At 41.3% G+C, this 24,242-nt stretch overlaps 1 protein-coding gene across 1 annotated transcript; it reads right to left on the bottom strand.

Moving 5' to 3' along the window:
- Positions 1-4,263: 4,263 nt before the first annotated feature.
- valopa (vertebrate ancient long opsin a) lies at positions 4,264-16,779 on the bottom strand. The gene is made up of 5 exons (XM_035399805.1): positions 15,934-16,779; positions 14,382-14,592; positions 12,683-12,800; positions 11,300-11,539; positions 4,264-4,656 (listed from the first exon to the last, which is right to left on the bottom strand). Exons 1-5 carry the CDS (start codon positions 16,337-16,339, stop codon positions 4,417-4,419), a joined length of 1,215 nt encoding a protein of 404 aa, XP_035255696.1. The 5' UTR covers positions 16,340-16,779; the 3' UTR covers positions 4,264-4,416.
- Between the last annotated feature and the right edge of the window lie 7,463 nt (positions 16,780-24,242).

The following is a 24,242-nucleotide window of genomic DNA, read 5'->3' as shown; positions in this document are numbered from 1 at the left end:
TTTTTGTGTAAAAAGCATTGAATTCCGAAAAAGGCGCCCATTCCTTTGTAGAATGTTTTTGTTGCTACTCTGCTAACAGGTTTCTTCTAACAAGCATGTGGGAGAAATGTAACAATAACTGCTTTCTAGGAGACTGCTTTCCAGATAGAACACAACAGTACAAGTATCAAAAACTAAAAAATAAATAAAAATCAATGGAGCCCAAAAAGAGAGTCCCATGCTTAAAAAGCTCAGAACTACAGATTCAGACTGTGACAAGTGAAATTTGTCTTTCGTGTGTTGTTCAGGAGGAAGACTTCCTGAGGCAATTTATTAGAGCAGAGGATCTCATGAGCAAAGGGTGCGAGAAAGAGCAAAGTACATAAAAGGGTGAGGAGGAAAAGGAGTTGGAGAGGTTAAGTAGGGGAAAGAGTTGTAGTAAAGCCAATCTAGCACGTTTTTTACTTCGTTCGGATGTTCAGATGTAATTCTAATACCGGATTAATATACAGGTTTCAGCTGGAATAATACAGTTTTTGGCTGGATATGATACACAGGTTTCGGCTGGATTAATACACAGGTTTCGGCCAGATTATTGTACAGGTTTCGGCTAGATTATTGCACAGGTTTCAGATGGATTAATGTGCAGGTTTCGGCAGGATTAATACACAGGTTTCAGATGGATTAATACACAGGTTTTGGCCAGATTATTGCATGGGTTTCAGATGGATTTATATGCCAGTTTTGGCTGGTTTAATACACAGGTTTTGGCAGATTTAGAAGTCTTGCTCAGTGTCATTCCTCTGTATGCTCACAGCATGTTTCTGTGTAATATGTTCATTGGAGCAGCGAAGTCCTACTTTTGCATAAAACATCCAAGAGCCTTTAGGAACCTGCTGAGGCATGGACTGTCTTTAAAAATAGATTTTATTCCCTGGCGAATACAGACTTTTTTTATTCCAATCAGTGTCCGATTCAGGGTCTGATAATTCCATAGAAAATGATCTCAAACACAATGAACGACTTAGCAGAGATAGGACAGAAAATGTTCTTCAACATGCAAGCGATAAATACCATCCAGAGTTAGTCATGTGGGAACACAGATCTTCTGTACAGACATGACCAATCAATCAGGCGAGACAAAACCTCAGAACAGTGCTAAATGAAAGAGCCAATATGATGTCATGTAAACCACCAACACAGTGTCATCTAAGCAGCATGTTACATGTAGTTTAGGTTCTCTTATACTGTATAATGAAGAATGGGTTCTGTGGTCCGGTGCAATTTACTCTAGAACAATTTGGTTCCAGATCAAAATTTGACTTGAGTTCAATCAACAACAACAACAACAACAACAACAATCTCTGGAGAAACGCACAATCAACACAATCAATTCCCAAAAGCATTTGCAAAGAACAAAAAAAGTTACATTTGCATGCAACTTTGTGGCAATCTTTGTCTGACCATTTACCTATATGATGTGCTATTAGGTTGGTATTGCTCTGGCACAATCCAACTGTTGCCAGTGAGATTAGAAATCATTCACATTCATCTAAATCTCAGACTTCGCGCTTAAATCCTTGCAGTCAGAAGTGCCTGCCGGACACTGTCTGGCTGATCTAGATTTATTATGTACTTAAGGTAGGTTACCAGCTATTTCCAGCTAAAAAAGGACCAAGCGGACAGGCCAGGGGAATTAACCTGCAATAATTTGTTCTGCTGGGTCATGAGTCCTTGGTGACCATGAGAATGTGTATATATATCACAGCAGTGGCTGGGTCAGGGCCTGGGGCATCTGTCCTTCATCGCCCAACTGACAACAGCAGCCAGACAGCGTCCAGCACAGTCAGAGCCGCGAAAGCGTTTATCTGCTGCGTTCAGTCCACGAGGAGGCCCTGTTCTACACCTGCAGCTGCTCTGCAGGGCTCCACCCACCCACAACGGTAAAACGCCCTGACCGCGAAAACCGTTCTCCATTACGAGGAAAGCTCTGACTGCATTCAAAGTAGAGAGGAAGAAAATAGTTATTTCACTGTTTAAAATCAACATTTTGGGGCTGCTGGGTTTCCTCATTCAGTAAAGGCACCGTGCTGAGGTGCATGGATGAGCCTGACGGCCTCAGATAGAATCTAGACTGAGCCGACTGTGGCTGGTAGCTCTATAGGGAAACAGTATGGGAGGGTTGAGTTGGTTAGGGATCCACGTTCGTTGCCATCTACCAATCCCCACTGGTTGATTGGGCACCCGTGGACTTCATGCCAAATCTACACAGGAAAGCTTAGCTGTAGCCCGAGGTGTGAAGAAGCAGCTGGTGACACCACGTGTTTCGGAAGAGAAAGTGAATGTGAGAGGAAAGGAACAGCAACAGCCTCTGATTGGTGGAGAGTAGCGGGACAGTGATTCAGCGTTACGCTGCCTGTCGTCCCTTCACCTGCCGTGTTCTGGGGTGCTGGGATGGCCCTGCTTGTGTTCCCTCAGAAACAAGATCGTTGCATCATAGGGAATACAGAGGCCATCACAGAGACAAAACTGTTGAGGGCTTGTGTTAATGAAACAGCTAGTACTCTAACTGAGCAACAACTGAGCACCTGCTCCTCACAGTACAAGGTCGAGAGCGAGCCTATTTTTACTGGTGAGAAAGTTCTCAGTACTAAAACCATATTAACCTATACACATCGAAACATGGCAGGCTTTTGGCCAGCTCTGTACCCCATGACTAAAAGCATTCCCCTACTGCATAGAAAAAGAGCATATAAATCATTATACGATGGATCACAAAAATACTACATTAGTGCTACATGAAGTGAGCTGGAATAGATCCACAGTGTTATTCTGTTCATATATTGCTGTTTTTTTCATTGTTTACTCATATCTCAACTGTCTGAAGAACTTTCTCAGGCAGATATTCGGGTCTTTCCTCCGTCCACTCTCTGTTCAGCAGAAAGAACAGCCTCCTGGAACACTTAACTAATTCACTGGAACAAAGAGTCAGTCTCCAACACTTACGTTATCAGTGAAAAAGCATGGAGGGAAGGATTCAAAAATACAGTCGATGCCATGGAATTATAAAACAATCATCATCTTTCATCCTGGTGTTGTGCACTGCAACCCCCACCCAATGGACGCACCTAAACATAGCTGTGATTTGCCCTGGGTGTAGCATTCTCCAACCATACCCCACCCAACCCAACCCAATCCTACAGGAGCCAGTTACACCATTCCCCACCCCAAGCCAAGAGGAGCTTCACCCCACTCCAAAGCAATGGGGGCTCTGCAAAATGCCCCCGTCACTCCAAAAGCAACAAGCTGTGGCTGAAACAGGTCCTTTCCAAACAGATGGCAAATGAGGCTGTCTCCTGACTCAACAGAGAAAAACATTCCTCAGCCATCACAGTGGCATCAGAGAGAAGGAAATGCGAAATTGAGCACTGTGCATTCACAAATTTGACCCTCCCATTAGGGACAAGTGTTCCATTACAATAAGCAATCAGAGAGATCATGAGTTGAAGTTGTAGAATATACATTTCTTTTCTTTTGTAATGCTAATTTATACATTTTGTGGGAGTGTCAGTGGCAGTTTTCAGCTTATATTACAGAGGTTTAAATATACATTAAATTATAATATGTTTCAACTAGCTAATGAGTAAACTAGAAAATATGAATCTGAATCATAATAATGTTCTTCAAGTGGACATGTATTATTCCAGAGCTGCTGTTGTGCTTTACTATTGTCATAAGAAGCACACAATTTCCCTCTCTTGAGTCGTGACTTAAATCTGATCTATATAGATTCCAAGTGTTAGCTCACTGTCAAAAGGGAACAGTGTAGCTAAGTGTCCATTTCAATGAGGCAGGGAGGTAGTAAAGTTCCAGTGTGTGTGTGTGTGTGTGTGTGTGTATGTGTTTCAGTGAGCTTGTGTCTCCATGTCTGTGAGTGTGTCTCTGTCTGTATGTATCTCCACGTCTGTGAGTGCATGTCTCCATGTCTGTGAGTGTGTGTCTCTGTCTGTATGTATCTCCACGTCTGTGAGTGCATGTCTCCATGTCTGTGAGTGTGTGTCTCTGTCTGTATGCATCTCCACGTCTGTGAGTGGATGTCTCCATGTCTGTGAGTGTGTGTCTCTGTCTGTATGTATCTCCACGTCTGTGAGTGCATGTCTCCATGTCTGTGAGTGTGTGTCTCTGTCTGTATGTATCTCCACATCTGTGAGTGCATGTCTCCCTGTCTGAGTGCGTCTCCTGTCTGTGAGTGCGTGTCTCCCTGTCTGAGAGTATGTGTCTCATGTCTGAGAGTGTGTGTCTCCTGTCTGAGTGCGTGTCTCCCTGTTTGAGTGTGTGTGTCTCATGTCTGAGAGTGTGTGTCTCCTGTCTGTGAGTGGGTGTCTCTGTGTCTGTGACTCTGTGCAGTAGTAGGGGTTCTAGAGAAGAGGCACTGTCCTACATGGGGCAGACTTTGTTCTCAGGGATGGGCAGTTCAGCGAAGGTGCTGCCCTCGCTCGTCTCGTCATCCTGATTCTGTGCTCCGCCCGCGGCCGCAGGGATCCGGGCAGAGATGGTCGACATCTCGCCCGTGTTGCTCTCGCCGGTCGCGCCCGCCCGCTCCGACGTCTGGTTCACGGTGGAGTCCAGGGGGGCGCTGCTGCTGCAGCTGAACAGCTGGATGAGACATTTCCTGAACTGGGAAGAGATCAGAGGTCACAAGGTTAGCAAGTCTCAGCAACAGTTGCCTTCACCCACCCCTTCTCCCACCAGGAGTCAATCCCTGTGCAGTTCTCAGAAAAATGGGGAAACGGTTTGCCTTTTTATTAGAATTTTTAAATGAGAACATTTCGTTAAATAAGTCTGCACAGAAGTGCACAACTATATTTAAGCCTGTTTGTGCCAGAGCATCAACTATGGGTTTAAAATACTGTCTGGTCCATAAATGCTTGGTAATAAGAAAATGTTTTAATTCAAATGTTCTGCAGCAAAGGTATTCTTTTATATACAGAACACAGGAAAGAGAAACTAGGTTGATTATACTGTGTCTACATCCGGCATTTATTTATTAGGGTAAAATAACTAAAAGCTTAAAAATGATTATTTTTTCCACATGAATCTCTTATAGCCCAATTAGATACCAGCATCTAAAAATATTCACTTAATTTATTTATTTTATCGGTCACTGATTCAAGGTGCACTGCTGTAATGCCTACACCTCTGTAAAGCTTAGACTCTTCACACTTTGATGCAAAAAATTCTGTCTCAATTGGTAAAAACCACTATCAATAACAAAAGAAATAACAAGGCAGTCCCCTTCCCCAAAGGAGGACTGAAATAGATACCCCAGGTAGATGATTATGGTATTTTATGATTACGGTATTTCATAATCCAATAACAGGCCGCAACAAGTCAAACAACTGGTAATACTACAGTGAAAATCACTAAAATCCCCCATATGAGCCCTAAGCTATCAACCATCTCTTTGTATACAGGCTAGCAAAAGTAATTATTCATTCTGCATTATATGCATTGAGCTGAAATTGTTTTGAGAATATGAAAACAAACATTTCTATGTACGTAAATAGAATTTCAAAAGTGAAAAGTGATGTTTTACCTTACGAACAGTGAACAAATCTCAATTAGACATTCCAGTGCAAAGTAAATTACCTAAAAGCAAGCTACTACCTGAGAAAACTGACCCTCTCTGTGATCTACCCACTATGACTTTTGCCCCCATTGAACTGCTTTGTTCAATCCCACTCCAAACTTTTATCCTGGTGTTGTATACATCCTGGGGATTGGAAAAAGAAATCTGGTTTTGTCCAGAATCAGAAGTACATATAATCCCTACAGAATAAAGAAAATATAATTTTTTTTTGCATTTCTTTGTTGTTTTCAGGATAAATATGTCCTGTATGTTTATGGAGTGAGACTCCCATAGGATCAGGGATTTGGTCGTTTTTGTACAAACGTGCTCTTTATTTCATGCTTTGATCCATATCTGTAGTGTATATAATTTTGGAGATAATGGGTTTTATTTAAGACGGGGGGATTCTTACAAAAATGGGTTTTCGGTGTAGTCTAAGGGGTTAGCCAGCCCAAAGTGTGCTGTTAATAATGTGTAAATCCATTCTGTGCCAATCCAGCACAAAACTGGTACGGCTGTAAACCTGCATTATCCTCTCTTCCCTCTCTCCCCTAGAACACACAAGCCAGGAACTGAAACACCCTGTTCTCTCACGAATATATTTAGCCTTACATTAAATTAAATTAATTTAATTAAGCTATATTAAATTATGTTGTGGGTATATCAAATTTTCGGGAAAACATTTCAAGAACACTGAGGATAATTCCAGTTAGAATCACATTTGGCTCTGAGATATTGTGCCTTCAAAGCGTTTATTACTCTGTGAAAGTCAAAGAAAAACATGGCAGACATGCCACATACGAACATGCTTCTAACAGACCCCTGACGATTATTCATGACAAAAACAACATGGAGGATGTGTGTCACTTGTGCTAATGTAGGATTTTAAACGTTCATGTTCATGCTGAATGAGTGCAACATGAATATGGCTTAATCGGTGAGATGTATTACTCTGAATAAAAGCAGCAGACATATGAATGATTCATTCCAAATTATGAATCGTAAAGTATTAAAGTCCTGTTGCTTTGGCCACATCACATTGTGTGGTATTGCTAAGGGAGAGAGTAAGGGAAGGTTTTGGATCATGCTAAATGTGATTGTAAACTATACAGTGTTATGGCACCATTAACTTGAACTTAAATAATCAGTGCTGCTGTCAATCGTGTTACTTGAGTGTCAACCCTATGACTTACACATATTTTCAGAAAGTAAAAAAAATGATAAAACAAACAATCTGATGACTCATGTTACATCAGGGTAGAGCCGTAATTTAATCAAAAAATTTTAATGAGATTTGAATACATTTTCCGCTTAATCCTAAAAAAGAAATTGCTTTAGAGAGCTAATTGAAAACTAAACACTGAAAAAATCATGAATTCTGATTTTCTCAAATTAGCATATACAGCATACGGAGTGCATTGAGGGACACTTAAGTATTAGCATAATCCTAAATATTAACAAAATACTATTTAACAACAGTTTACAACCTTTATTGCATATCAGTAACAGTGTTGACTTGGTGTACCTCACACACGTAGTTTAGATAAAGTTTTTTGAAAAATTCATACCCAGAGATTGTCCAATACATTTTCATAAAAGTTGAGCAAGCTCTTTCTCAAACAAAGGGCAAAAGCGGAAATCTTGTGTAAAATCACCTGCATACATTCATGTGACACACATGAAAACATGAGATATGCACGTGCACATGCAAACAGGACACAGACTTGTGCACATGCAAACTCAAGACACTGTCACACAATCCTGCATTTCAGTCCTGGTGTTTCCAGGGTCTTACTCCAAAAACTGACCCAAATTAAACTCACTGAAAGTTTAGCATTTTACTGGGATTTCTTGAATATACTGGGCATTTTCCCATGCTACCAAAAAAAAAACATGGTAGCATCTTTACTCTCATGCATAAATGTAACTTCTGCTTTAATCCAGAGCAAAGAAAGTCACAAAGCTCTAACCCAGTTAATGAGCCAGGATCAAAGTGGATCAGCCAGTGCTCGCACGCAGTCCCCAATCACTTCAATATCCATCTCTGAGATCAGACAAAACTCACTTCAGTCAACAGCTTCCTTCTGCTCCTGTATCTCTAAATTCACTCATCTACATGTATGGAAATTAAAATATGACTTTCACAGATCATATAACCACTGACATATACCACTTACATTCTTTTACATACACTCCATTTATACTGCTACATTTTTACTTCAGTAAGTCAGGTTAAGTACTTTGCTCCAGGGAACAGTGTAAGCATCCCACCTGTGAACTGATCCTATGACATCACAATTAAAAGCCCAGTTTTAAATCCCTGAAAGGGCACACCCTTGCTGAGGTACTCAAACTAAATATAGCCCTCACTCATACACACACAAACGCACGCAAATATTTCAAATAGTGATCCAAAAAATCCATTCATTATTTTGATTAATATGACTGTTGCCGCATAAAGATTTCATTTGAGCCAAATGTAATTTGATTAATAGTAAAAGGGCATTTTAAACCAATTTAACTTCTCTGGAGTTTACTCACAGCACAGTTTAATATTGTGCAGTTTCTTCGATTGATGCTCCAGTGATTCAGGTCTTTACGGGAAATGACTGGAGTTTTTCTCCAGAACTGCAATGCTGCCATGTTAGATGTTCTATTTTTTTATTATTTTTTAAAATGTTTTACAGAATGTGAATGTTGTAAAACAGTAGAATACAGGAGCACACTGCATGGTCAACAGCTTAAGTACTCAAACATGGGGGGTCTAAGTTCAAAGTTCAGACAGTTTTGTCAAGGACTTTTGAGAGTCTAAATAGTGCATAGAATTTTCACTTGACGCCTGTGTTGGGGCTGAGGAAAGTGAATGAAATCAGTATTTTCAATTGCTTACGCGACTGGGTCGGATAACCCAGAGAAAGCTTAGAAAAAAGAAGTGTAGAAAAATATGCCTAAAGTACACTTTTTCTGAACTAAATACCAGAGACTGTTGGTTACTTAAAAGTAAACATTCATTTACTGAAGTAAATGGTTTTAAAATAATTAAAACATATGCCAACACTTTAGGATGCAGCTGTTAGAATAAATGGTACAATTATTCCAGGAAATACTTCAGGTATATGTAAAATAGGCCAAATTAGTTTTATAAAATACTTAAAATATAAGAAAATATATAGCCTATACTTTAAAAAAAAATTAACGCTTATGTACTACTTTTTGTAAGACTGGTATAAGGCCATGCTCCTATTAGAGGATTTCTTTCAAGGTTGCATAGACGTCATATTTCAAGCAGTGGAAATCTATATCGTTCAATCATCTCATTGTCTCCGTAGTGATCTAAAGGGGGGTCGTGATCACGGAAGATTCTTTCTGGAGCCTGCCACCGGCTCAGGGGAGATGCCATATTAGAGGGGAAAAAATTGGTTGTGTGAGAGGTCTGTAGTCATTGCAGTTTCATTTGTGACACATTTTTGTGAAACACATTTTGACAAGATATTGCAATCTGCGGGTGAAAATTATAAAGGGTGTCATAAAGGGTGACTTGAGCCAGAATCAAGCCCATCTAACTCAAGTCCGCAGAGCTTAAATTGTCATGGTGTCCCCTATAGCAATACATTGAATCTGTAAATGAATGCTTATATCCAATTGGGGATTCTGATTCATTGTAGACAAATTTATTTTTCTTCCTGCCAAAAATAAAAAATAAAATCTAACATTGCAGCATTACACATCCGTATATTTCAGCATTTATGCAGTTCCCGTAAAAAAAAGAAGAAGCTCTTTGCAGTCTTTAAGGCACGACAGCCATTGGGCAGCTGTAAGGCATCTCTCGCTAACTGTGGGTAAGTTCTGCAAATTTAAATTGAATGGCCAAAGCTAAGGCTAGGTTGCCATGTACACACCGCGATGAGCTGTTTGCATAGCCCTCCTGCACTGGCCACTGAAACACAAAAGCCTTCTGAAAATCGTCCCCTAATGTAGTCTTCCTACTTGAGAATAAGCTTCAGTCAGGCACCCGGTGTATGTTTTGAAACAGGCATGTTCAGTCTATGGCACTGTGTATTTTATAGTCTACATATTCAACCACACTTTTAATTATTTAAACACAGTTAGCGCAAAAAATAAACCTCTGTCTGTAATGCCCATGTGCCTGTAAGCCGAGCGGAACCTGGCTGGAATGCAAAGGACATGTTCATCAAAAAGCAATAAGCAGGTCTTCCACAGGAGCTGGACAAGGAAACAACAACTGTGATACGATTATCTGTCTATTTTTTAATTCACATGCGAAGTTCAACCACTTACCTGTTTCTGGTTAAAAAATGGTGATAATAAACTTGACAAGCATAAAATCTTGTTGAGTTCTTAAAAAATGTAAAACATTTTATCAATACAGACACCCAGAAACCAAAAGACTAGAACCATTCATGTTTGCCAGTTGTTTTGAACATCTTACTTCAGGCAAATGGCTAATTAAAACACATTATACTGAGGATTCATAAGGTGTCTTCTACTAAACAATTAAGAATCCTCTTGTGGCCCGGGTATTCAGACGCACATTGTATCCTTTCCCACGTGTACCACTTACTCACAAATGCCTGCCATGTCATTGGTAACAGCCTTTCAAGCAATGTTTATGCTTCTCAGGGGAAATTGGCAGGGAGTCAGAGAAAACACTGCTCATGTCACACACTAACAAGAGCCTTGGAAAACTCATTTTGGAGGTTTAATTGATACGTAGATAAAGATTCCCTTTACCTACAGCAAGGGGATAAATCAGATTCTCTGAATGATTCACAACAATGGGCGGAATCCCTAGAGACCTTGGAATCGGGGGTGACAGAAGCAGAAGGATTCTCCCTGTCCCATACTCAATACTTCAGTAGCAAGGTCACAAGCAATAGGAATTCTGAGATAACCTTTTTTCACTGGTAAAGATGTCAGGGACCAGATCAATCCATAGCAGTCGCGGGATTACATTGTTTGTTCGTGAAGATAAATGTGATGAGCAACACAAAGGGCAGGGCTGTGTGGTAGTTCTGAGGGGTCATTAATGTATCCTTCCCGCTAAGTAAAGTCAGTTTCGAGATGACATTATTTCTCCATGTTGACACACAGGATCTTTAAGAGAAGCCTTTTGGGACGCCTCTCCCTCAATAACTTGCCCTGTGCTAACGGATTCGGATAGCACACATTTGGGGCGCTGAAGAAGACATGCTAGCTAGAATACAGAACTCTAGCACTAGCTAGAAGAGAACACAGACTGGCCAGTGTGCCTTAACTAGCTAAATCACACGCATGTACTCACACTCAAATAGTCAAAAAATGAAATGCAAGGAGAACAAAATAGTAAAATATATCTGAGCTCACCAACAAACTGGACCGATACAAAAAATGCAAAGTGCTACAAGCTGCAAAAAGGAAACATCGGGGCGAATACCTTCGGTACTGTGAGGACACACAACCTAGAAGAGGAGAGCTGATGCCTCAGTTTGACTGCAAGAGGTGCGGACAATTAGGAAAGTGCTAGGGAAGAAATATAAGCACAGGAAACGACTAAATCCCAAATGGTAGCTAGTCACACAGAATTAATCACATACCAAAATGTATGACAAAAGTGAGAGAAATTATGAGATAAATCTTATTTCATTACGCCACTTTTGTAAGCTGGAGCCCCTCCAAACTCACTGCGGTTACCTGTTTGTTCATGAAGACGTAGATGACCGGGTTGTAGACGGCGGCGGTTTTGGAGAAGAAGGCGGGGATCGCGGCCAGGCGGGGGTCCAGGTGGATGCTGGGGCAGGCCGTGACAGTAATGGAGAAGACCGCGTATGGCGTCCAGCCCACCATGAAGGCCACGATCATGACCACGACCATGCGCGTCACCTGACGATCCGGCTTCCTGGCATTACCTAGCCTGCCGTGTACATTGGAAACCTTCAAAAGTGAGAAAGTAAAGATTTTTAAAATAAAGAATGCACGGAAATAAGAATTTATTTATTTATTTTTATTTTTTTTAACAAGGTTCAGTCTCCAAAGCAATTTCCACACTTTTTCACAAGCAGTGGAAATTCTTGCCATTATAACAGACAAGCAAATCCTGTACCATCACATGTACACTGGAAAGGTTCAGCCCACTCACATGGTTCGAGGAACCCATTTGCCTTGGACAATTTGAGTCAACCATCAAATTATAGGGGGAGTTCACCCAAAATTAAATAAAGTTGTTTCCCCTTAACCTTAGTGCTATCTATCCATCCAGATAGTTTTGCAGAGATTTAACGAGTTTTGTAGATTTCCGCTGCAGCTCACCCTGATACAACGAACCTCAACAGGACTCTGTGAAACTATCTGGATGGATAGATAGCACTAAGGTAAGTGGAAACATACAGTAGCTTTATTTCATTTTTAGGAGAACTACCCCTTTAATCTGTGCTAAACTGTTGTTAAGTTAAAAGTTAAAAATAATTTAAGTAATTTTTTATTTTGTAATTGAGTGATTACAGCATTAAATTTTACTGTATATATATATATATATATATATATATATATATATAGAGAGAGAGAGAGAGAGAGAGAGAGAAGATGGATTGTAGGGCTATATTTTAATTATGGCTTAAAACGGCATAATTGAACATCTAGGTCAAGGAGCTTGTAGCTCGCTATACAGTTTTGGCAATGAAGAGAAGGACCCGCTCTACTGGACATTACTGCCTGAAAAGGAGACTGTGAGAGGACAATGAGGAGGGGGGTTATCTGCACTACTGATCTTTGTCTTTTTGGCTCAGCTCAATGAAGCCTCCTGCTTCCTCCCACCCCGGGTTTGACTGGTGTATAATTACTCAGCCTGTCCCAATCGTTACCATGGTTCTACCGGCCTGGCCTCAGCCTCCTCTTCACTCCCATTAATCTTTATTTGTTCCTGCTCGATGCCGACAAGGGTACAGGGGAAGGGAGGGAGTGCAGGCACGAGGGCGGATGGACGGGGGGGGGGGCAGCAAGCCTAACGAGTCCGGAGCGGCAGTTCACAGCACTTAATAACACTGCCATCATAACCCCTCCCCCCTCCCCCCCACCAACCTTCCTCAGTTTCCTCATCAGCTTGCTGTAGGAGATGATGATGACGGTGAGCGGCAGGATGAAGCAGGTGCAGAAGAAGGTGATGATGAAGCCATGGTCAGAGGGATTTCCCGAGTACCTGCCCGAAAAGGGGAAGGACAGGGTTCACCTTTTATCTGACATTCACAAACCCATCTGCTGTGGTGCTCGCTGAAGGTTAGTCGCCCCATTTCAAACACGCTGTCATATCCAGTTCCATTGTCAATCTCGGTGCGTCCGCCACACAGGCAGTGTTCAGCGAGCCGACCTTGACCCTATGATGCGAGGCACATTCAAAACTCTGAGGTAATTCAAAGCTAATTAAGGGACTGGCAGGTGAAATCAGCGGAGCACAAATGTGCTGAAAGTGCAGACACCTGGTCACTGAAAGTAAACCATCCATGGAAAATGACCGAGTTCAACGACAAAGCAAATTTGCATTTTGCTAAAACGTGTTCTCCCTGCATTCTTTTTGTTAAAATTCTGGGAGAAATCGCACACGTTTTCAACAGCCTTTGCCGTTGATTAAGCGATTGGCTGTTAGAAAAATAGTGGGAACCCCCCAGGACTGAGTTTGTGGGACACAGCTGATGATGTCCTGAGTGTAATCAGGCCGCTTGCTGTCGGATCGATAGTCTGTCAGAGGAGAGTAATCCCCAGTGAAGAAAAGTGAAGACTCCAATATTCTCCTGCTGACACGACCTCTCTCCATCAGCCTGTCGCTCCTAACAGTCCAAAAACAAGGCCGAGGTGAATTAATCAGGTCTCCTCTAACACCTCCTTCCCCGCACAAAGGCGCACACGTGCTCACACATAATGGATCACAGTAAGTGACAGTCTCTGAACACCAGCAAGCCAAACCGCTCACACCAGTGATTCTGAGTGCGCAGCCGGGATGTGAAAACACTGAGTGACCGCGTAGCTGAGTAGTGAATTTACAACCGCGCCACTAGCTGGCCACTCTGCATAACAAGAGAAGCCCAACGTCTCCAGGCACGTGAGCAACTGGCATGGAACTCTGGCCTCTTCGTCAGTTGTGATGTTGCATTCCGTAGCGGGTGTTTACGTGCTAACTCATGGTTCCGAACTCACCTTCAGGTGAATCATGCAGAAGGAGTTTCCTCCCCATGTGCAACACACACATTGCCCCGCTGTACGGATTACCAGACCCTCAAAGGATTCATCTGCAAGATCATCGCCACCCCCACCTTGTCGCCTAATTAATCCTTTTAGAAGATAATTCAGCAAATGAAAATTGAAATGCAGTCATGATTGCTGTGGTTCTATTCCTGACCTAGAAACTACAAGGGGGCATGCAATGGTTGCGCTTCATTTACAGCTAAATATCAAAGGCAAGGCTCACATGCTGAACCTGCCTTAAGCCACATAGCAGAGGGCTGAGCAGAGAGACTACGGAAAAACTCATTCAGAGCGATTAGGGCTTGCAGCCAACTGTCCCTGTGATGCAGACAGCATGCTAACTCTCCCTTCCAAGTACAAAGAGCTAAAGTGTGACTGTCTATATGAGCATCAGTAGGTCTGACTGAATTTAAAATGCATTTGTGTGTGTACACGTGTCTCCATGTATGCAGTGTGTGTGTCACAGTGCGTGTGCGTGCGTGTGTTTGTGCATGCACGTGTGCACGGCGACTGCGTGTGTGGGGCAGAACGGCGACCTCACCAGTTGGGTTCACAGGTGGTGCCAATCTTGCTGGTGGTGTAGCTGCCCCAGCCCAGCACCGGGGGGATAGTCCAGATGAAGGAGAAGGTCCAGACAAACAGCAGCCCCAGCGCGGCGTGCTTCCCTCGCAGACGGATGTTCCCTAGCGGACGGCAGATCACGAAGAAGCGCTCGAAGGCCAGGACAGCGAGCGACCACAGACCGACAATTCCTACCAGGACAGGACATCGGTAAATTTCACCCCACTCTCAGATCCAGGCACACAGCAGCCCCCTACAACTGGGGCACTCTATTAAACACAGCGCTAAACCACAGGGGTGATCAGCTCCAAACCTGAACTCCACTACACCCCATAGCTATTTAATTCAAATTACTCCATCTCCAATACTCCATATACATTCAAACTGCACCATCTCCTTCAGCATCACTTACCAAGAATGATATTTATGTGTCACTGTTTTGATAATGGATATGAGTCTTTTTTTTAGCTCTTGCAATGTTAAACATGTCCCCGTGTTAGCATTCCAGATGAATCAACTATGATATACTCTGATTATGGCAACAGCTGCTCTTCAGTGGCTTGTTAATGACCTCTGTGTCAGCGAGTTCAGGTGAATATAACAAAATATTCTATGGCTTTAACCTTTACAGTGTAGACATTCAGCAGGAAGTCAGGGAAACATGCATTCTTTATATACAATCTGTTATACAGCTGAATGTTTAACTGAATCAATTTGAGTTAGGTAACAGCATGCTTAACAACATAATGGGAATCAAACCTACAACCGTGGAATTGCAAGCCCCTTTCCTCTAACCATTATCTTACATTGCTACTGCAGACCTCTAGCGGAGCAGCAGAATTTGAAGGCTCTTCTCAGGGTACAACTTTCAGAATCAAGTACAAAGACGTCTGAATATCCTGTCAGACACTACGCTGACCCATTCTGAGCATCACCCATTTTTAACAATAAATAAGTGCTCAAGTGATTCTTAATTTTGTGCCTTGTTTTTATTCCATAAACCCCTTCTTGTATTTTACAGAAATGTGCATTTACTTGTTGGTGATTTGATTCCCAGGAGTGGCACAGCTGTTGCACTCTTGAGCAAGGTACCTAACCTGATGATCCTTCAGTAAATATCTAGTTGTCAAAATCAGGTGTTTTCAAACTTTTCTGATCCAGGGACCCCCTCCCAGGCTCAAAGGCATCCAGGGGTTAAAAATGGTTTTGTTTTTTTCCTCCAAGGTTTTGTATTTAAATATTTTCACAAATGCATACAGTCATTGCATGTCAAGTCTGGCCAGGGACCCCCTACAGTACCTTCAAGGGCTCCCACAGTCTAAATGGATTGCATGTAAGCAATGTAAGATCTGTGTCTGCTAAATATCATTATAATATGGAATGGAATATTAGCCAACCTAATGAAATCCGTAACATATCACATCCTGTATATAATATCATGTTTAGATTTTAAGTTACACTGGGAGAACAACTGACATATTTGTCTTGAAAGTGACGAAATTGTTTTCCAGCTGTCAACTTTTTAGACTTACCGAAAAAAGTCACAGCGAATCCTTCCAATACGCACGCCCAAGCTCCCAAGAAGAAGTAGCCTTTAGCATTAGTCAAAAAACTTATCGTGCCCCCGATTAGCGACATAAGAAAGTCAGCAAGAGACAGGTTAACAATTATGTAGTTCAGGGGCTGTCTCAGTTGTTTGAACCTAAACGTAACGAGCATAACAGTGAAGTTCTCAGACAGAGACAAAGATGTTATTATGAACATCAAAGCAGCCAAGATTTTGAAGTTCCACGGCGCGACGGATTGGAGCGGACCAGTGAAGGGATCTGGGTCTGGTTTCAGTATCTCCGCAGCTTCGGTATAGGCGACACCATTCACTGAAGGACTATTCGTATCCATTCCTTGAGCGCGATTGGGATACAAGAAGTTGAAAAGCATGTATTTCTCAGGAAGAAAAAAACCGTATCAGGTCTTAAATAGTAGGTTCTGTAATTATTATATAGAAACGATTGGATGTTACATCACTCTCACATTTTAGTGTAATATCACTATACCAAAACATATACCATTAATAGTTAAAAAATTTGCAAAAAAACCAGATACACTGATATGGAAAATAATGTGGCACTTCGCATCGTCCATTTAATTCAAAAACTTCAAATTCTATTCATTTATAAGCGTTCCCTTTGGGAAAAACCCTTATTTGTCAATAATAATCAATCCCGTTATTTTCATCAGTTTAAAAAAGGAGGGTCCAAGTCTCAAAACACTGCCCACGATCCATGGTTTAAAAAAAACTCAATAATGTCTTGAGAACAAGAAGAGCAATAAACGCGCTTCGCATTGCCCCACTTGCCCGCACCAACCTTCGAGGCAGGAAGAGGTGCACTGTTGTACAGCATTTTGCAGGAGATGCCTTATATACACCCCTGGTCAGTCGCGCGGCGGCTCGAGCCACACTTCTGTCCTTGAGTAGGCTACCAGTGAATCGCAGTCTTCTCTTTTTCTACCTGTGTCGTGCGCGGACCTTGAGGAATTTCCACTTCCAAGATCGCTGCGGCGCATAAAGCATGAAGATGTTGTCTCCGATGTGAAGAGTTGTGGCTGCGCCAGCTGATAAAACTTTTCAATGAGCTAATCAGGACTGATGCATTGATATTCTATATGTCGTTATCTTTTATCAGGTTATCTTTCTCGCTGTATTGCTTCATTAATATGAACGCATGTGCAGATTATGTATGTTTTCCGGATGTATTAGCAGTGGGACAGTGACGGGTATCACACACGCCGCGCCGAAGGTAACTGTAAATGTATTACGGACAGATTAAATTTCCTGATTAAATTATGTTTAAAATGATAAATCGGCTGAAAGCATGCTGTGCATTATCGAGTCCCCCCCCCCTTTCAGTGATGAAGTAGTCTATTGACTAACTCAGGGTGAAAATGTTCCAGATACGGTTGAAAAAAAGGCGCAAATTAAAGTCGATTGAGACTCGCTGCAGCAGTACCTTAATGACTTTTGAATAGACTGTCGTCTCGCTTCAACGCCGGAAAGCAGACCAAATGGATTTGTTCTTGTATAACATACGTGGTTTTACATATGCGTACCCATATTAAACTCATAGCCTTACGGAGACTCTCCATCTCCCAGTTTTAACAAGTACTTCCCTCACAGACGGACACACTATGGTGTCAGTAATGTCACTTAGGCTATTTGAAAACTCTTGATATAGGTTGTACTTTATAGATAGCATAGATAGCATACCCTGTTTTGAAATCGCCCTGTTAATTTCTATACACACTCATTTTGTACCGTAGCTATTTTAAAGAACTTATCAATCAGTCACTAAGGGCTAGATTCACAACAATGGCAGAAATAAGTAATTGGCTTTTGTGAGTGTTGTTTATTAAGTAACTAGCAATTGTTGAAAATATATAAACTTCAACTGCATTGCAGCACAGAGCTACAAATATTAAGACTACATATCCACAAGTCTTTTCTGTGGGGTTCATTTGTGTGCACTAGCATTTACATTAATTTATTGAAGAATTTAAATTGTTTACAGATCATTTTAAAAAACCAATCCTCAAACAGATTTACTTGCAGCAATTAGTCACTGAAGTATGAAACCGTTTTGTAGATCATCTAAAGATCTCCAAGTCACCTAAAGTGTGCATATATTCCTCGTTGGACCACTCCCAGTGTTACTTTCTGTAGATGCGTTAATTGGGGCAGTTTGTCACGACTCAGACTCTGGATTAATTTCGGTCTGTGTCTTAAATTCTTAGTGCTGACTTCTACTGCTGTAGACCACGAAACACTCAGCAGCAGGCCTGGTTGGGGGGGCTGTCACAGATTATTTTTTTATTTATTTATTTATTTTTTTTTGGGGGGGGGGGGGGCTTTTTATTCAGGGTACAGTATGTTTTGTCGCTGTCACTATCAAACATTCCGTCACTGTCCAAATACTTGCAGCCTGAACTTTATATTATTTTATCTTTTCTCAAGTTGTGTTTGAGTACAACTTTATTTTTCTTAATGATGGACTAAATGTATAGGCATGCATTGCTTTGTTATTTTTATTTAACTCAAGGTCATTGACTCAGTCTTTGTCCTTTAACTTTATACACATGCTCAGTTATGTGCGTGTGGTCAGGAGGTTAATATCACACTGCTACTAATATCTGCCACTTCTATTTTTTGGTCCATTTTTCTTTGAGATTGTCTCTACCACCTCCTCCTCTCCTTGTTCATTATTGTTAATTATGAGCTATAGTGCAATAGACATTTTTGAATATATATCATACCCCAGCTATTAGGTGACATACAGCATGCAACTGCATACAGGGTTTCCTGCTAAACAAAGGTATCACATTGTGTGTCTACTTGTAACGTGACAAATTTCTAGCACCTTTCTTCTCTAAAAAGGATAAATGATAATATGAAACCATAAAACACAACTTCATATCACTGGTAAATGCATATGCTGAGTGTATGCAAGATGGAGGCGCAGTAGAATGGCTGTCCATAAAAGGAAGTGGATATACTGTATATGGCTGTCAATTGTTGAAAGCTACAGTACTACACTGAACCGCAGGTCAGATTTTAGCAAGACATTAAGCAGCAAGCATTTTACAAACTAACATAATGTCTGAAAAGTGTGTTTTGCCTTGTATGTTTTTGTCTAGTTAAATTATTGTATTTAGTATTTTGAACAGAGCGCTTGTTTGATTGGCTAAGCCCCCTGAGCAACATAGATTTATGTTGTAATATCTGCTTGTTGCTTCTCCTGGCCAGGGCTCCCTTGTAAAAGCGATAGACATCTTAATGGGACTCACCTGGGTAAATAAAGGAGACATAAAAAAAGAGTAGGAAATAAAATGAGAAATATTATCTTGAAAAAACTGTAGTATTTTTCCTCAGGAAAATAATAATTGAAAGTGAATCGTGACAATTTGAGGGGGCATAGCAAAAATTTGATACACATATACAAATAAAATCATGAAGAGCCATGTTTGGGAAGTTGAAATGAAAACATAAAACACACTGAACAGCATGAAAATTAGTTTTGCATGTATGCTACCTAAAGGTCAATCTAATGCATAAAAACCAGGTGTAAGAAAACAGATGGAGTTATTTTAACACTATCCAAAGCATACTAAAATGTTACCATTTCATTAGAGACATTTTTATCTCTTTTCTTTGATTCTCATTGTGGAATGCCAAAAAGCTATCAGCCAAGTTACACCACCGTTGCACCTAAAGAAAGCATCTGGCACAGGTAGAACCCTGCTGCATAATGCAGGGGGGAACCCCCCGCCAACAGGAACCCCTCCTGCCCTGGCCGATGCCCTGCTCTACGTATTCATCTCCCCCAAAAGATGGAAAAGTAAGGATGTAATTCTGGTAGTCCGCCGTCCTGCCAGGAGAAATCAGGTCTGTGATCCAGCTCTTAGTGGCCCGTCTCTGCACTATTAAACTAAAACGAAGATTTATTTCCTCCTTGGCCTGCACTTGTCAGCTAGCGTTGTATACAGCCTTTAAAGCTAGAAAGTGCGAATGTCAGCGACTGTGAGAGATGCTATTTCAGAGAGTCAATTGACTGTGTCATTATATCCACATATACTTTAACAACCTAAACACTTGCTTGGTAAATAGATTAGCACCTGTACTGTACTAAACTGTACTAGATTATATAGCTTCATTGTCCTTGAATTAATGCTGTTTTTCATTGAGAAAGAAGGCACAGGTAATCTAGGTAATGACAGAACACAGCAGTGCAGAGAAGTATGTGTGTCATCAAAGAGTGGGCAACATTACAAAACAGCACGCATCCATGCGTTGGTGAGTACGTATATAACAAAGGACTTTCTGTTTCTCCATTCAGAAAATATATGCCAGCTGGGACAACACTGTCTTTGTGTTTTCTGAAGTGACGACCCTGCTACCTGTAAGTACAGTCACAATCGGAAAAGTGTTGAAGAGGATCAGTATAATTTGATGTGCTCCAATTCTGATGTGTCAAATTTAAAAGTTTTTATTTTCTATTTCAAACAGACAGCTTGGAAAAATAAACAGTATTGGCATACACATCAGCTCTGATTCTGCAACTATTGCACAGTCTGGAGCAGGTTGGATTTGATGGAAACCGAGTTCAGGTTTCCTCTGTGACTACAATGATACAAAGATACGTAGTTCTCCCTCATTTGGATACATTGATTCCTAAAAAATAAATATTGACACACCACTGCTGTTTTAGACTAAACCGCACGGGCCTTCCATTCGCTGAGCCATCCCAAAGGAATTACTCTCTCTCACTCTCAACACAGATCAGCATGCTTACAATAATCTACATGTACAATCAAATCCATGTAATTAAGTCTCCTTGTGATTAATCTATATTTATCTTAAGTCTTTTCCCCATTTCCTTATTTAGATTATTTTCTATGCAACTCATGCACATTTATTCATATAGTTTTCTATTAAAAAGAAGGAATTAATCAAATCACTCATCACACTTAGAAACATTTTCCCCCTAAAATCATTATGTGAATGCCTTGGTGAATGACCAAAGGTTTTTTCTATCACTCGCATTTTTCATTTTTCATTTATACAATTCTGACAGTGATGACCAGCACATCCCAGGCAAACGTTTTGATTGGCCATAACCCGGCAACTACAAGGCCACCAGTTTTCCATTGTTCTGTGCTGTCCAACTTTTCCAGTTCATTGTGATTTCTGTTTGGAAAAACCAATATCCATTCTTAAAATCCTGAGATCGATCAGAGTGCATTTCTTTCAGCAGATGTGTGATTTCCACTATTATTTGATTTAATTTAGAATTCAGCCTGTGCCCTTCATTCAGTTCATTATTCAGCATTAATTCTCTATCATTTCTAAGTGATATTATAACTGAAGTATTCCAAATACTTCAACAGAATCAATATGGAATTGAAATTGAATTGAAACCTAGTGAATCAAACTCATATCAAATCAGGAGATCACTGCCAATACCAAGCCCTACTGTTAAGCATTCAAACACCACCGCATTGCCACATTACGACCTTTAAGGGGAGAAAAATTACAATCAGAGCACATTCACATTCACATTCAGTGTTTGAATTAGTCACATTTCCCTGCATTACGAGTAATTAGCACTTCATTTTGAGCAACAAAAATAGAGTGAGTTTGAGGTACACACCTCGCGTTGGTTATGCTGTCAGGGAAAACCTCACTTTCTCACACCGCTAAAACCAGGCAAAAAACCTAAGAATATTTTACAACTACTACTCCCCTTGCTTTTTGCCACTTTTTTTCAGTGTCATATTCATTTAAGAATATCTATTTATTCTGGCCTCAATGTGTCACACGTTTAATAATGCAAACCAACAGCCAGGGAAAGGAACGCAGCATCCAGTGGAGAGAAAGCAGAAAAACGCATGACTAGAATGGGAAAGAGCAGCCTAGGCTCACGCCACCTGCACCAATGCATCTGCAAGGAAAGAAAATGATTTGAACTGATGCACTTGTTGTACGTCGCTCTGGATAAGAGCGTCTGCTAAATGCCTGTAATGTAATGTAATGATTTGCACTGAAATGTTTTAAAGAGAATGCTTTATAATTATCATCACTGAATGATTTTTTTTTTTTTTACGGCTTATTTTTATTTTATTTTATTTTTTTTTGGGGGGGGGGGGTCTGTTATTTGTGTTTAGAATAAATATCTTGCACTCCAGGTAGCTGAGATTCAGAAAGTATTAGAACGCCCCCGCTGCTCGCATGACTGTTTATTCCATCTCATCTGTGCGCAGCAGCGGGGGTTAAAATGGCCGGGTAAAAAGTACAAGTCTTCTACCGCCATTCCTTCTGACCTTTCCCATGTGTGGCTGCTGTGTTTAAGGGCAGTTCAACAGCAGGTCAGCGCTGACAGGCTCAGGGATACCGTATGAGAATCAGCAGGTGATCGCATGATATCAATTTTTCATCTGCTGCATTGTGGTGGATTGCAACTAAAGGTGGAGTATCCTGTGTGTGGGCTCTGGAAAGGGATTCAGGGCTTTAGTGGGTAAAAGCCGGGGGGGGGGGGGGGCCGAGGGGAGACCAGCCCCGACCTCAGAACAGAACAGCCAAGGTTTTAACATGGGGGTCTACACAAACAATGATTACCTTCTTCCTCTCACAAACGATGTAATGAGGACTACAGACCACAGACTGTGTATGAGATATGACACCTAAATGTGACATTCATGTGCACCATTTCTCATATTGTTACATTATTGTTATTTTTAGATCGACTTTTCTCATCAGAAGTATCGGCAGTAGAACCAGCGATGAAATTGTGTCCAAAGAACCAGCACTCTTAGGAAATAACATTGCTTGCTGATGAACTCTGATTTGAGTGTAATGTTTCTATGCCTCTCTGCATGCTTATGTGCATACCAGTCAGACAGGACAGCACAGTGACACCACCTTAGGCAGCCATTTTAACTTCACTCCCTCATAAAACTGTAAAATCAGATTCCTGGCACATACATGCACACTCCACAGCAGGTTGTACCAGGGTCAAGTAGTGTCATTTAGGATGTGGAGCTACCCCCCATGACTGTTTTTGTAAATTGGATGTTAGCCCAGCTCTGCATTTGAAAGTAAACATCAGAGCTGGCCATTGGCATAAACACTCTTATGTAGTCATTTAGGGCCACAACCATCCATGAGCCACAAAATTATTGAATCTATTTTCTTTTGGAACACTTTGGAGCAAACAACATTCTTGCTCAGGGGCCCTAAAACCCTAGAGCCAGCGCCGGTATGCATACAGAATTAGTTAAACCTCCAAGTAGGATTTACTCTGAACATTTACATTTATTTGTCTTTTATTTATCCAGGAGAGAGCCCCATTGACATCGGTTTATCAAAGTAGTAATCGTTATGAGCCGAACAGATCATCTGTCCTCGTGATCATCCCTGTCAATATGTCTCTGGTTAGGTTAGCAACTCTTAAAAGGAAAGTTTTTGAGTCCCCTTCAAGAGCATAGTCTGAAACTAAACTGCTGAAGATATTGTTTCTCCCAAAGACATGAACTGGCTCCTCTTAGTTAGGCTAAGGTGTGCATAGACCCATTTGTACTTTTCACACTTTTAGTCCCTAACCTTTAGCCCCTATCCAGCAGTTCACACAATGAGTAGACTGCCACCACTGGGAGAATCATGAAGTATTATTTAAGGATGTCGATGTCCCAGCTGTGAAACAGGAACCTATTCATGCCATTAGTAATGGGCTCCACAAACAGCACTCTCTCCACCGCTCATTTTTATCCACAAAATTGTCCAGTCTACTTTTCCTTCAAGATTCTTTGATCTTTTTGAATTACAAAGATGTATGGTGTCCAGGTGTAACGACACAATAAGCTTTTGATGCGTGGATGCGGTTTCTAAAACAAACTCAAAGTGGCGCAGTGAGGGCATTTAATGATTGTGCAGAAAGAGGCACCTGTGCATATGCCGTTCGTACTTAGCAAAAATCAATTAACCTTGTCTAACCTCAGCCTTGGAGTTCACACAGTAACACTAGGAAGCCAAGGCAGGCAACATTAGGAAGCTACAGTACATCCTGTTTTAGTCCTCACCAAGGACCTTGCTTACATACCACCTGTATGCAGGGTAGGGGAACTGCACACGAGCCAGGGGTGGACAGAATGGGAGCGTAACAGCTTCCGCTGCTCTTATCTCCTCCCGCTAACGGAAGACCATTGGCATGTTCGCCGAAATTAAATTGCGAGCGGCCGATAAGGGGAGGAATTCCCGGGGGGAGATAGTCGATGAAACCCTAATGAAGTCGGG

This window comes from Anguilla anguilla, chromosome 18 (assembly GCF_013347855.1).
Source record: "Anguilla anguilla isolate fAngAng1 chromosome 18, fAngAng1.pri, whole genome shotgun sequence".
Lineage (NCBI taxonomy): Eukaryota > Metazoa > Chordata > Actinopteri > Anguilliformes > Anguillidae > Anguilla > Anguilla anguilla.
The sequence above is the reverse complement of the archived record's forward strand: the minus strand, read 5'-3'. Positions and strand labels throughout refer to the sequence as shown.